The 13,945-nt window shown below is 41.2% G+C and overlaps 1 protein-coding gene across 5 annotated transcripts in view; it reads right to left on the reverse strand.

The window, feature by feature from the left end:
* Nucleotides 1–13,945, reverse strand: part of LOC140248855 (dual specificity calcium/calmodulin-dependent 3',5'-cyclic nucleotide phosphodiesterase 1C-like) — a 322,620-nt gene that overhangs the window by 53,496 nt on the left and 255,179 nt on the right. For all 5 annotated transcript variants that reach the window (XM_072329915.1, XM_072329916.1, XM_072329918.1 and 2 more), the window contains 3 exons: nucleotides 5,201–5,314; nucleotides 4,200–4,382; nucleotides 2,902–2,968 (listed from right to left, as the gene is read on the reverse strand). In XM_072329915.1, coding sequence (XP_072186016.1) covers nucleotides 2,902–2,968; nucleotides 4,200–4,382; nucleotides 5,201–5,314 — 364 coding nt within the window. The remainder of the gene's footprint in view (nucleotides 1–2,901; nucleotides 2,969–4,199; nucleotides 4,383–5,200; nucleotides 5,315–13,945) is intronic.

Consider the following 13,945-nt stretch of genomic DNA (forward strand, 5'->3'; position numbering starts at 1 on the left):
AAGGTTATCTTCTACACATTTTAGTCTTACATTTGACCTTCACTCCACTTCTTGGGCGAACCAAGAGATCAACAGCAGTGCTTCCCAGATGTTCAGTCCATTTGCCTTTCCGTCTGTTAACCTTAGAGCCTTGATTTGTTTTATCAGCTGTCTGATTTAGAGACAGCTGATTTTCTGTTCAACATCAGTGATTGTGCTGAGGCCTCCAGCACAAGAAAGATGCAGTGCTCTTGGAATGGGTCTAGAGGAGGGCCACTAAGACGATCAGAGGGCTGGAGCACCTCTCCTATGAAGAAAGGTTGAGGGAACTGGGCTTGCTTAGCTTGGAAATGGGAAGGCTCTGGAGAGACCTCATTGTGGCCTTTCAGTACTTGAAGGGAGAGGATGACTGTTTACAGGGGTGGACAGTGATAGGACAAGGGGGAATGGTCTTGAACTGAGACAAGGGAGGTTTAGGTTAGATATTAGGAGGAAGTTATTCACACAGAGGGTGGTGATGCGCTGGAACAGGTTGCCGAAGGAGGCTGTGGATGCCCCATCCCTGGAGGCATTCAAGGCCAGACTGGATGTGGCTCTGCACAGCTTAGTCTGGTGATTGGTGACCCTGCCCACAGAAGGGGGGTTGAAACTAGATGATCTTTGGGTCTCTTCTCAACTCAGGCCATTCGATGACTCTAGGTTTCTACAATTCCTGGCAGGCCTGAAAATTTTTTGCAGCCACAGTCAAGTAGATGTTTATACTGCAGACACTTACTGTCTGCAGATACTTTGGAAGCAACTACATTTTCTGTTTTCTTGCCTGCATATTAGCTAGCCAAGAAAAGAGTTCCATGACAGCATGGGCATCAGAAAAGTTTGAAAAAAAGAAATCATTTCTAAGCAGGAGAATATTTCTGCAGCTTGTCTTGTTAATACTAAGTTCCGGCTCTACACGACACCAGTGATCAGCAGATCACAACTTACGGGGTCAAGGAATAGAATCAGCTGTTCTCACAGCCATAGGAATGGCATGTAGGGCCACTGGTCCATGTCTGATCACCCCTTTTTCAGTGGTAAGTCTTACATCTTCACACTCATGTCATGCAGAAAGGAAACATGCTACTGCAGTACAAAAATTAAGAACTGATATCTATACAGGGATGCTGTGGAAGCCATTCAAAATTGCCAAACCTCTCATTCACTGAAAAAGTGAATGAGAAACTGTGCCTTGGACTTGTACGGCTAACACTCTACTTGTGCACATTAGAAAAGCTGGAGCATTTCATTCTTTCATTAAAACCTGTTTCATTTTCTCAAGATAATTCCACTGCTTTGGGTTACTCAGTGAAGGCTTCCTTTTGGTCACCGAAGCAACAGAAAGCAAACATCACTCAAAAACAAACTACTTGTCAGTCAATGTCATCTCAATCATTGCCATTCTCACTCTGAAGGGAAAGCTGATTATAGAAAGCCAGATCAGATGAAGAGATGTGTTTATACATTTCTACACCATCTTTCATGATTTACTCCAAGATGCAAGACAGCTGTAACACTGGGTTTTCTTTTGTCTTTCTTTTTTTTAAACAAGCAAGGTACCAGTTCCCATTAAGAAGACTGGACGGAGACATTTAAGACAAAGACTCGTTGCAAAGACAGACCACTTCTTCTAAACAACTCATTCCTATTTAAGCCACATCCATTACCTACCACAAGACCATCCAGGCAGAGGCTTGTTCTCAACACTGTTTTGAAAAAACAAAAGACATCCTAGAATGGTCAAGATGACATTATCTCACCCTGAGCAAAATTAGTCAGCACCTTTGTTGGTATTCAGGGGCCCTACTTCCTCTAGCTCAGTCCATACTGCTTATAACCTTTAATATCATAGAAATACAGAGAGGGAAGAAGGATTCTGTGAGGCTTATTGCCATTGAGCATAGCTGACAGGTCTTGCATTGTTCAGTCACTGCTGAGGAACTCAGCAGAAGAGGTGCCTTTATAGGCATGTTCTCTGATTATCTGCCCACAGAGTTCAGAGTAGAAATTTATGAGATCCCATCTGCAGGATTACATGTGTAAACGTGTGGCAGGAAAATGGGGTAAATGAGCACTTCCATTTTGTAAATGAAGGTCATATTGGATCATTCCTCTTGCACTCAGTGGACTTTGTGTAAATCCTCCCTATCTTTTGATAAATTTTACTATCCAAAATGAAAAAGATTCAGTACCCTAACTGTGTATCTTTCCTGAGTAGACTAGAGCAGAAGGACTGTTTCATAAGCATTATCGTGGTTGTAAATTGTTCTCTGCACAAATACTACATCTCTGCAAAGCTGCTCTGGAGATAGTCGGTGGCTAACCTATATTTATGGTACTGACATAGGTACCCTACCTATAAATCTAGAAGCTTGCAATTTCCCCATGAACGGAATCTATTTTTTTCAGACTACTTGTCATCTCTCACTTTTCATCTGAAATCTCAAAACTCTAAGATTATTATTCCACAGCTGATTGTCACCTTGAAGATTTGAACCTGAGCAGTGACAGAAAATCCCTTCTCTCAGGGCAGCTGATACATTTCCTTCTCCACTTCTCTTTACACACATTTTCATTCTTCCCTTTGCAAAATCACGATTGATTTCAACACATTACTCTCATCGGCTTCATAGCTCAACACTAGAACAGAGCTGGAACCTTCAAGGTTCAACATTATCAAGTTCTGAACTCTATTTTTTCTTTCACTCTAAGAATATTCCCGCAGAGCAGTAAACTATGAATGGACCTGAGGTTGATTAAACATCAGAAAGAAGGAAAGGGCAAGTTCAAACACTCCCTTCCCCATGTAAAACATCACGGTGTTACCCTGATGCTTTGCAAAGACACCTCAGTCTTCTCCCAACATCACCTTTTTGTTGGACTTACCTTTAACACTCCAATTACAGCTGGTGGGTAGCTCAAACCGACCATATTGGACGTCCGCCTGTACATTCTACCAAGAGAAAATAGATAACACAACATATAAATAAACTTATACTAGACAACAATGAAGAAATATGCTGTTACAGGAGATCCTGTATAGGCCAACAAATGAACTTGAAGTACAAAGACTTTTCTTCCTTCTTCCTAGCCTGTGCACATGCTCTCTATACCATCTCTCACCCTAGAGCCTTGCTCAAGGCCATACAATTCCCAGTATCTCATACCTTGGTCCCCAGGCTGGAGATAAGGATGAATCTATTAATACCAGATCTTCACCAGAGGCAAAGTCTGCACTCAAATAAACAAGATGCTCCCCATTTCTTGAGTTTTCAGGTATGAGATTAAATGAGAAGAGCAATTTTAAAAAGTCAGCAATCAGCAAGTGGAAGGAGTCCCTGTGTGCCTGTGTGGTCTGTGATCCACTGTGTGATACACCCATCCTCCTATGCAGAGAACTGCGAGGCTGTCAGCACAGTTCTGATCAGCAACAATAGGTGTCATGGAAGTCCCAGCCAGAACTCACATTCCTGACTTGAGTTTTGCTGTAGACATCTGGCACTGGCTGTCTGAAGTCTGCTGGCTGCTCCCCACTTACCAGCCCTCCTGCTAGCTCCAAGGAAACATCGGGGAAGAGTGGTTACTCAAGAAGAAAAGGTAGGAACGGAAATGAGTCCAAAGTTAGATGACTAAAAGTTTTAGAGTTCAGAAAGTGAAATTAGTTTTAGCAGTATGTTCTGATGCAAGTTGTGACTGAAAAAGCTGAGAAAACTCAATGGATTTTTTTTTTTTTTGCCTCCCCTTTCGATCTCCAAACTTTTCACATCAGTCTCAGTCTATACATTTGCTATATGATTCAGGACAGTAACACCATGACACAGGATATTCTTCATTTAAAACAACAACAACAACAACAAAATCAACCAAACAGAAGGACAACAGAAGCCAAAAGGCAAGGTAGGGCCTAAACCAAATTGACTGCACTTTAAAAACTTTTGAGTCCCAACCTAGGACTACACAGAGATGTCAAAATTATTTCACCTGTGCTATTACATCTGTATGACGCTAAAAACAGATCCGTATGTGCTGCTTCAGGTTGAACTCTACCAGAAGTTGTTTACCAACCAGATCTTTCTAGAAACAACTTTAGAATCATATTAGAGATCTCTTCACTCAATACTGAAGGTGCAATTGGCAGTGTGCACGAGCAGCTACTAGAAGAAAGTCATTATATGTTACTTTACCTTTCCACAAATATCCCTGCTTGTACTGCATGGACAATGCTCCTGAACCGGGGTTTCTCCTCTGTCCTTTTGAGCATCATCCCCATTTGCCGTGTGAACGTAGAAGCCAACCAGTCCCGGACCTCTGAGGGCACAGAGTCAGATTGGATGTCACTGAGCTCATCTTCTGTGTCCAGTAAACGCCTAGAAGAGGAAGGAAAACAAAGGGTAAAAGAGACCATTGCAACATCATTAACCAAAAAGAAATGCGCATCTATTCCAATAAAAGCCTAATGAAACCTTTTTCTGCACATCTTCAACAGATCGTTTGTTCTCTTGTGTAGTTAAATACTAAATGGTGAAATTAACTACTAGGCTGACAAACAAGAAATATCAGCCTTCTGAAGCACAACTACATCATCATCCACTCACATTTCATCTTCAGCTCACTACTATTCCTGATCCTTCAGCCTGTCAGAGATCACCGACAGTCACACGTGACTTCTCAGTAAGTATCACCCAGTCCTATCCCTTCCTATTCTGACCACATGTGGTGACTCAACACTGGAGTAACAGCACATAACAGAAAGGGAAACTCTTTTCCAATTTCTTGTCTGCCAATTTCTACCACAAACTGGATTAATAAAAAATACCTCTGAATTTCAAAGACTTAGTAAAAATTAATTGATTTAACTCTATTGAAAAGAAATAGAGGGGTACAAGTTTTGAACTTTCCACAGAAACTTTCACAAAAAGTGGAAAACAATTATTGTGAAAATCTTTCTGCAAGAGAATGTATGCTGAATTTATGATTGTGTTTTATCTCCCCCTTGCCATGTGAAACTCCAAGAAATTTTTAGATCGAGAACTGAAGATCTCTTCAAGAAATACAATGTTCTAACAAAATCATATTCTCTCTGAATAATAAATCATGACTAAAGTTTTCCAACTGATGTTTACATTACAATTTTGCATAATTGATTTTCCCAGAAGACAAACATGGATACCTGTAATTCGCTCACCTAGTTTCATCAATGTACACCGACTCAAGAACCGTCGCAGCATATTCCAAGTTTTTCTTTAGGTCTACAACCGAAGCTTCCCCTCTCTCTAGCTGCTTTACCAAAGATCGCAACCTGGAAAAGGAAGATAGAAAATGGTTAGAACAAGGAGAAACGGGTCTGAGAGTGTGAATCAGTTAAAAATTGGATCCAGCATGACACCTAACAAAAATGATTGGCATATGTAAGCTTTGAGAAGCCTGTGCAACTCTTAAAAATATCAGTCATCATGACATTAAACAAACACCACATTATACTTAGGCTCAAATAGGTCAGTGAGATGTGACAGTTCCCAGTCATACTGAAGTATGTTAAAACAGAAATAACTTGGAATCTAACAAAGGAGTTAAAAGAGATGATTCCGTTCCAGACAAAAGAAATCAAGTAACTTGACGAGCACTGTTTGTTGGTAAATTCAGGCACTGATGAAGGCTGTTTCATATACAAAGGTGAAACAAATGCAAAGGGGTGTGTTTTTACAAATACTACTCCAGAAATACCATGCAAAGTCAAGGAAATACTAGTCTACCTAGACTTCAGCAAAGCCTCTGACAAGGGCTCTCACAGTGTTCTCCTGGGGAAAATGGCTGCCCCTGGCCTGGACAGGCATACCCTACTTTGGGTAAGGAACTCGGTGAAGGGCCATGCCAACAGGTAGTGGTTAATGGAATTAGGTCCAGCTGGTAACCCATTACAAGTGGGGACCCCCAGGGATCGGTACTGGGGGACATCTTGTTTAATATCTTTAATGACAACCTAGATAAGGGGACTGAGTGTACCCTCAGTAATTTTGCAGCTGACACCAAGTTGGGAGGTGGTATTGATCTGCCTGAGGGCACAGAAGCCCTTCAGAGGGATTTAGACAAGATGGATCGCTGGGCTGAGGTGAATGGGATGAGGTTCAACAAGGCCAAGGTTCTGTGCTTTGGCCACAATGACCCCATGCAGCGCTATAGGCCTGGGGCAGAGTGGTTGGATGACTGTGAAAAGGAAAGGGACCTGGGGGTATTGGTTGATGCTTTCCTGAACATGAGCCGACAGTGTGCCCAGGTAGCTGTCATAGGTTAACCTAAAATCTACTTGCACCCATGACAGGGGGGGCAGTCGGCCCGCAGGCCGCTGGACTAGAAGGAAAAGAAAACAGGGAAAAGGAAAATAAATACAGCGGCGACAATCTAAGGAGGCACACTTATTTTCTATATACTATATCGGAATACAGCATAACACAATATAATACAATGTAATTGGAATTAAGGCTAACGAATCAAGTAAAATAAGAGAGAGTGAGTCCCGAAACCGAGAGGCCTACTGTAACTCTAGGCGAAACGGCTGGAACGCTCCCACACGGCTCCCCCCTGGCTGGCAAGGTCCAAGAGAGCAAGTCCAGCACTGAAGTGAGATTATATAGAGTCCATGTCATATGACTGACCGTGGTGTTCTCTGGGACATTCAGTCTTCTTTTGTGAGCAGCAGATTCGTCAAAATTATCCATGCTTTATCATGATGTTATGATGTGGAATACTGATAGCAAAATTACAAAATTGCAAAACCATGACAGTAGCTAAGAAGGCAAAGGGAATCCTGGCCTGTATAAGAAACAGTGTGTCCAGCAGGAGCAGAGAGGTAATCATCCCCTGTACTCAGCTCTGGTGAGGCTGAACCTCGAGTATTGTGTTCAGTTTTGGGCCTCTCACTGCAAGAAACACATCGAGACCCTGGAACGTGTTCAGAGGAGGGCAACAAAACTGGTGAGGGTTCTGGAGCACAAGCCTTATGAGGAGCAGCTGAGGGAGCTGGGATTGTTTAGCCTGGAGAAGAGGAGGATCAAGGGAGACCTCATTGCTCTCTATAACTACCTGAAGGGAGGTTGTGATGAGGAGGGGCTTGGTCTCTTCTCCCAGGCAACAAACAGGACCCAAGGAAATGGCCGCAAATAGTCCCAAAGGAGGTTTAGATTAGACATAAGGAAAAACTTTTTCTCTCAGAGAGTGGTCAGGCACTGGAATGGCTGCCCAGGGAGGTGGTAGAGTCACTGTCCCTGGCAGTGTTCAGGAGGCATCTGGATGAGGAGATACGAGATATGGTTTAGCGGCTTCTGGTAGCAGTGGCAGTGGGGAGATGGTGGGGCTAGATGATCTTGTAGGTCCTTCCCAACCTTGTGATTCTGTGATTCTGCAAGGTCACCTTAGGCTATCTTATCTATATTAAACAGAATCCACAGAAATTCTCCTGTTAGGTTTTTACTAGGGGGAAAAAGACTTTCTAAGAGCATAAGTCTATGCAGATGTCCTCTTAAAATGCTATCTTTCTTTTTTTTCCCTGTGACAAAGATAATTAACATATTTGCACTTTTTGTTCTTTCTCCTCCTTCATTTTCTACTCTTTGTTCCAAAACAGGTGAAAAAGAAGAAAAATGGTGCAAGCTTAGAAACAGAAAATTATCTTTCCATTAAGAGACCATGGGATAAAAACTTCACACATTAAAATGATTTTGTCAGTGCCTTCATCCTCACTAAGCAGCAGTTAAATAAATTTTGAAATACACATTCAGCTGTGCAGCAGAAATGACAAGTTGTTTGTCTTGCTCACAATGCAGGAATGCATTGTAGCCATGTCATCTAAAATCTGGCTTCTGTCTAGCACACTAGACTTCCACAGCCTTTTCTATAGCCCTGGGAAAATTATAACCTTTTTCCACAAGCCAATCCACAGCTTGTGCCCAAAATTAACTCCCTGCTCTCACTTGATTTAGCACATCTGGAGCCCAAATTGCTAGACAATTATATCAATGAAATTCTTCATGCAATATGAATATCTGTATTTCCTTGCTATTACGCTGCTGCCATGGCATCACTGCTTTCAATTAAAATCAGTCTCCACTGGACTGAAGTGAGAAGCACCCAGACTGGCCACATGCACTGAACCGACGGTAAGTTCCACCTAGATTTCCTTCTGCTTCCTGCCCCTTAAACTGCAGAGAAAGAAAAAGGCTGCAGAGAAAGAAAAACAACAACAACAACAAAAAAGCATTGATTACTTGTCTAGCTCAGTCACAGAAACACCATTCCCACTGGCAGTGGTATCTTTGACACAAAACTACATATTCAGACATAGGAAGAACCTTGAACAGGAGGGGGCCACCTACTCTGGGCAGATCAGCTCATCTGCTTGCTTGTTGTCAAGAAAGCAACTATATGGGTCAATAATTCATTCTTGACGACACAGAGGGGAGGGAACAACAGTAAGCAGTGGTTCAGAAGCCTCCTCCTTCCTTCATCCCATGTGTGGGTAATTTAGGGATGTGATCCCTTAACTTGCTTGCACACAAGCCAAAGGAGTTAATGTTGCAGGGTTAACATCATCTTGGGCTCCTCCTGACTTTCATTTCATTGATTTAACCACCGGGCAGCTCTGTGCCACAAGTCATTCAAAATTCATGCTCAATGGCAGCACAGTGAGTAACTGTTGCTTCATAGCACCAACATCCATCACCAAAGATGATTATCCAGAGTATTGTGTGCATCAATCATCTGGAAAAACTGAAGCACGGTCGTTACAATAAAATCTTGCCAAATGATCAGCTGCTCTCAGGTGAAAAAAAATTATGCTGCCTTTGCTTTGCCATCCATTATCTATAACTCTTTCTGAATCACTGAGTCACAGCAACTGCTGCCCGTTACTTCTACTAAATGAGGGACCAGAGATAGATTATCTTTAATGCATTCCATGTATCTTAGTTTGTTTGAAATAGTCCTAAATTCAATCACAAAGTTAAGGCCAGGCTGTCTAAATGAAGGGCATCCAGGCAAATTTATTAGCTGGAAAATGCCATTTCAAGGTGGCTGAAGCAATTGTGGAATTCAACCAAATTCAGGAAGCCATTTTAACTTAAATAAAAATATTACAACAAACTTTTTACATATTGAATTTTTAGGAAATTATACTAAGGGAATGGAGCAAAGGGCAAGATTCCAACTTCCTCTCTTTACTCCATAGACCAATCATGGCAAAAGGGAGTTGGGTTCACTTCCATGTAGCACTTATAGGAAAATGAGAAGTCTGTCAGTCCCCAAAAGAAACATGACCATGTGTAATATCCAGGTTGGATAAGAAACCTTTCTGCTCAGAAAGAGTGGTCAAGTATTGGAACAGGCTGCCCAAGGAAGTGGTGGAGTCACCATCCCTAGAGGTGTTCAAGACACGTGCGGATACATCACTGATGGATGTGGTTAGTACGCATAGTGGAGATGCGTTGATAATTGGACTACATGATCTCAGTGGTCTTTTCCAACCTTTATAATACTACAATTACACTCTGTTTTGTAGGAACAAAATATTTTCTTCAACCAAAGCATGTTTTGCTCTGTTCTGTTTTTAGAAGTTCATTTTAGTATGATCAGAAGCCCCATTCTCAATGTTCCTTTTTTTTCCCCTTTCAGTATCAAATTTCTACTGGGCCCAGTCCTACTGAAGTCCAGACAATTACTGTGGAAATAAAAGGAGATGTTAACAGGTGTTAACCATCTCCAACAATAAACTGCTTTAAGAACACTGCACACATCACACGTGTTTCTCAGATTGCAGACACCAGCAGAGCACCTGCAGAGAACCATTGGTCATATGATATTAGCTCTAAATCTAATTGTTTAGTTATAATGATACAGATAATGCCTTTCTAAATGACATTTGCAAAAGAAGAGATTTTCTCCACTCCAAAATTCCGTGATATCCAGTCCACTAATTCCCCATGAAAGTGTGCCAAATACTATATTAAAAGTTTGAGAGCCCTTGTTCTCTGTAAAGTTTTTTCCCATTTTATTCCTTGGAATAATATCTTCACTGCCCAAAGGAAAAGCCTCTCCTTGCACAATGCTAAGCATTTTCAACTTCCTCTGAGCCCACAGACAGCTCACGCAGGTGTAAACTTTTGAAAAAAGGGCTGGGCTGTTTCCAGAAGACAGCTTCCCACACTGCCTTTCCAAGGGGAGTATCTGCTTGCATTCACCATAAAAACCCCAGCCAACACCTGCAAACAAGCCCACTGAACTCAACAGAGCAATATATTGGTGTAGAGCAAGCAGGATGGCTCTTCAGTGATGGTGAGAGTTTATCCAAAGTCTATGCCGTTCCACAGTCCTGTTGGGAGACATGTAATATTTCCCTCAAATACTCACTAGCATGTTTATGACTCAGACAGACATAAAAACAATGAAAGAAAATGAAAGAAAATAAATGAAGTTAATGAACTCGATTTAGTCCACAAATGTTACACAGCTCAAAGACTCCAAACCACTCTAAATCCAAACTGAATAACAGGAAAACAATTAATAATAATGGAGCTGTTTTCAGGGCGTTCCTGAAACATAACATTTCTGAGTAACTGCTCCAACTCTTCTCTGTTTCATTCAGAACAGTATCTGTGTACAAATGACTACTCTTAGTTAGAGGGCTTGTTTTAATTATGTTGATTTAAAACAAAAAACAAAAAAATAGCATTACATATCACTTCAGAGAATATTTACAGCAGTGCAGCCTGGATACCAGTCAGCTCCCATTAACACGCAAAGTGAATGCATTAAATACTTGGGGCAGGTTCCTTCAACCAGCAAGAAGTCTGCAAAGCTGCATGGCTTATCTCCACTTCTATTTCCAAAGCTTTAAGACCATGATTCTCTGCACATTTTCAACACCACACCTCAGTCATTTCTTCTTATAATACTCTTATACAACCTCTACCAAAACTTCTCTCTCTCATTAAGAAAGACACAGCCAGCTAAAATGAGCTACTGGCTTCCTTCCACGCTAGCCTGAGAAAAAATGTGTCCTGTGTCCTTCTTCCTTCCTTTCAAAGAGCACAAATAGAGAAAACATCTCCCAAACACATGAAATCATTCTTCAGCTACAGTTCCACATAAATAAGGCAGTTTGTTGTTCACAACAGTTCTGAGCTCTGTACTGACTTCTTCTGGATGGTGAACTGTAGTCCCTCAAGTTAACTGTAAGCCTCAAAAATAAAACACTCTGCATTGGTTTAAACAAATTCCTTTAGGCTGGTAGCACTGAAAGCAGAAAGGAGATCCCAATAGGGGGACCATAACTGCTAGGAAAGCTGTGATGTATTTTAGAAGGGAGAATATCCCTTCTCAACTCTTTCATAGTTAGAAAGTTTCAGGTTTTACTGATGTCCCCAGAACATGTGGAAGAAGATGATTTTGGAGACAACATCTTACTGAAGCTGACAAAAACTTCTGTATGTAGTAACACAGCATCAGGTTCACCAGAGGTTCACCAGCTAAAGCCAAAACATGAGATTGATTCAGGCCATTTGCGAGTTCCTATGGATGGAAAGAACGCTATCAAAATTAGACACTCGTGGAGCACTTTCAGCTTCAGCAAATCCTTGTGGCTCTGACTCCAGAAGTCTGAATAAGAGGCACCTTCTGCTATCTGTTTGTGTTTATGCAGCTTTTCTTAGTCAAACTACCCTTGAAAAAAACAAGAGAATGATTTCAAAAACACCTCATTTGTGATAGTATTCATTTGATACCCCACTCAAATTCCTCTTAAAGAATAATTTAAAAATTTAATTAAAATAACCAAGAGGCTTCAGAAATTAACAAGATAGTAATCAGAATTATTACAAAGTAGATCCATTTGCATAAATTCCAGCTTCAGCTTACATACAGGAAAAGCCAAAGGGCTGCTATGACAAGCTGCAAAGACAAAGTCTGCTGAATTGAGAGACAAAACAAACGTATGGTACAAATTCCTTTCCCTTTTTCTGGCAAACTACAATAAGTAACAGTAGAAAATTCATGAATAATATTGAGAAACAGATGTTCACCATACAGTGAACCATGTTTCTATTCAGACACTGCTGCTTAGAAATAGGTATGCATCTGCTATCTTACTCCAAAGGACAAACTCAAGAAATCTGATATTCTATGGGTATATCACAGTTAGATATAACTGTGCAGTTATATATATAACTATATAACTGATATATATAACTATATAACTGATATAACCCTGTGCAGACCAGCTAAGCAGGGATCACATAGAAAGTCTGTCAGATGGTATCCAACTAGGTGTAAAGAAACCACAGACCTAATGCACATGACATTTAATGTTACCCAAAAGGAACAAAGACAGACTGCATGTGGTACACCTCATAGTGCAGCAGCCTCAGGCAGCTGGGTTGCCAAAGGCCTCCATGATGTGCACTGAAGACCCTCTGGTGATCCATTTAAGTAGCAGGTCTGAAATGCTGAGGAACAGATCCAAACTAGAAAGACAGCTTCAGCAGGAACCCTTAAAACACAATGGAAGACATACCAACTGGCAACCCGCAACCCAGTGGGTTTGTACTAGACTGGAATGCTTTCTTTTCTTATTGCCTTTGACCAGAAAAATTCAAGTGACAACTTCCTGAGAAGAAAAAAATATGACTGCAAAGAACAGAAACTAAAATACACAGCACACCTATATTTCCCAAGTCACTGCACGACCTTCCTTCTGTGTCCTGAAATATCCTTCTTTTTTGAATGCCAAATAAAGCATGACAACGCAACAGCTGAAACTGTAGGATCCCTGAACTTGTTGAAATGGAAATCCATAGACAGCAAAGGAAGTCTCCCAGAACTGAGCCTTTCCAGATCAATGGAGCTGTTTCATAAAAACGACGTTAGTTATGAAATCTCAGACACAAACCCAGGGAATGATGGCCACAAATTTTCCGTTTGCATTGGTTAAAAACAAGTACCTGAGATGAGTCGTATAAATTTATGTTTGAGACAACTGAGTACATATTGTCAGTTTAATGTTGATGCATCCAATGATGCGTTTCCATTAGTTTTACAGAAACTGAATATTTTTCTTTGAAACCACGATTATCACATTTCTCAAACCCTGAACAAGACCATTCTGCCAAACGATGCTAGCAGATTGCTCTGTGCAAGTCTGTATGTCAGAGGTTCCTGCAAGCTCTCTATTTAATGCTCACTGCAGAAATCAGGGAGAGTTCAATAGATTAATACCAAAATATTGTCATATTAATTGTCCCCCATCTGTTATCATTAAAATATCCACAGGAGAGAGTCTGCAAGTTGTTCATACTTTCCAGTTCCTAAAAACAACTCTGTTCCAGAGCAGCTTTTAGAAACCCACAGTCAAGCAAGTGCAGAGCAGAGTACATACAAAGTGTGAAGTTCAGGCAGGAGTGTGCCCTGCCTTCAGAGGTGTCCAGTAAGCAAAGGAAGAAGTTGTTCCCAGGCTGCTTCCCTTCAGATAACTCTCAGTCATCAGCACATCCTCAGATCCATGTAAAAACTGCATCTCACTTATACTCCACTAGCTATGCTTAAAGGCAGGCACAGAACAATGGTGCATTCCTCAAAGTGGGATTGGCTTTGGAAAACTTATCACAGAAGCATAGAATTGCATGAGCTGGAAGGGACCTTTAGAATTCATCTAGTCCAACTCCCCTGCAATGAACAAAGACATCCACAGTAGATCAGGTAGCTCAGAGTCCAACACATCCTAACCCCAAATGCCTGCATATAAGAGGCATCCACCACCTCTCTGGGCAACGTTTTCCTATACTTCACTGCCCTCATCACAAAATAACTTTTTTTTTCTTATATCCAGTCTAAATCTCCCTTCTGTTAGTTGAAACCATTTCTCCTTGCCCTCACACAACAGACATTG

The sequence above is a fragment of the Excalfactoria chinensis genome, chromosome 2 (genome assembly GCF_039878825.1).
Source record: "Excalfactoria chinensis isolate bCotChi1 chromosome 2, bCotChi1.hap2, whole genome shotgun sequence".
NCBI classification, from domain to species: Eukaryota; Metazoa; Chordata; class Aves; order Galliformes; family Phasianidae; genus Excalfactoria; species Excalfactoria chinensis.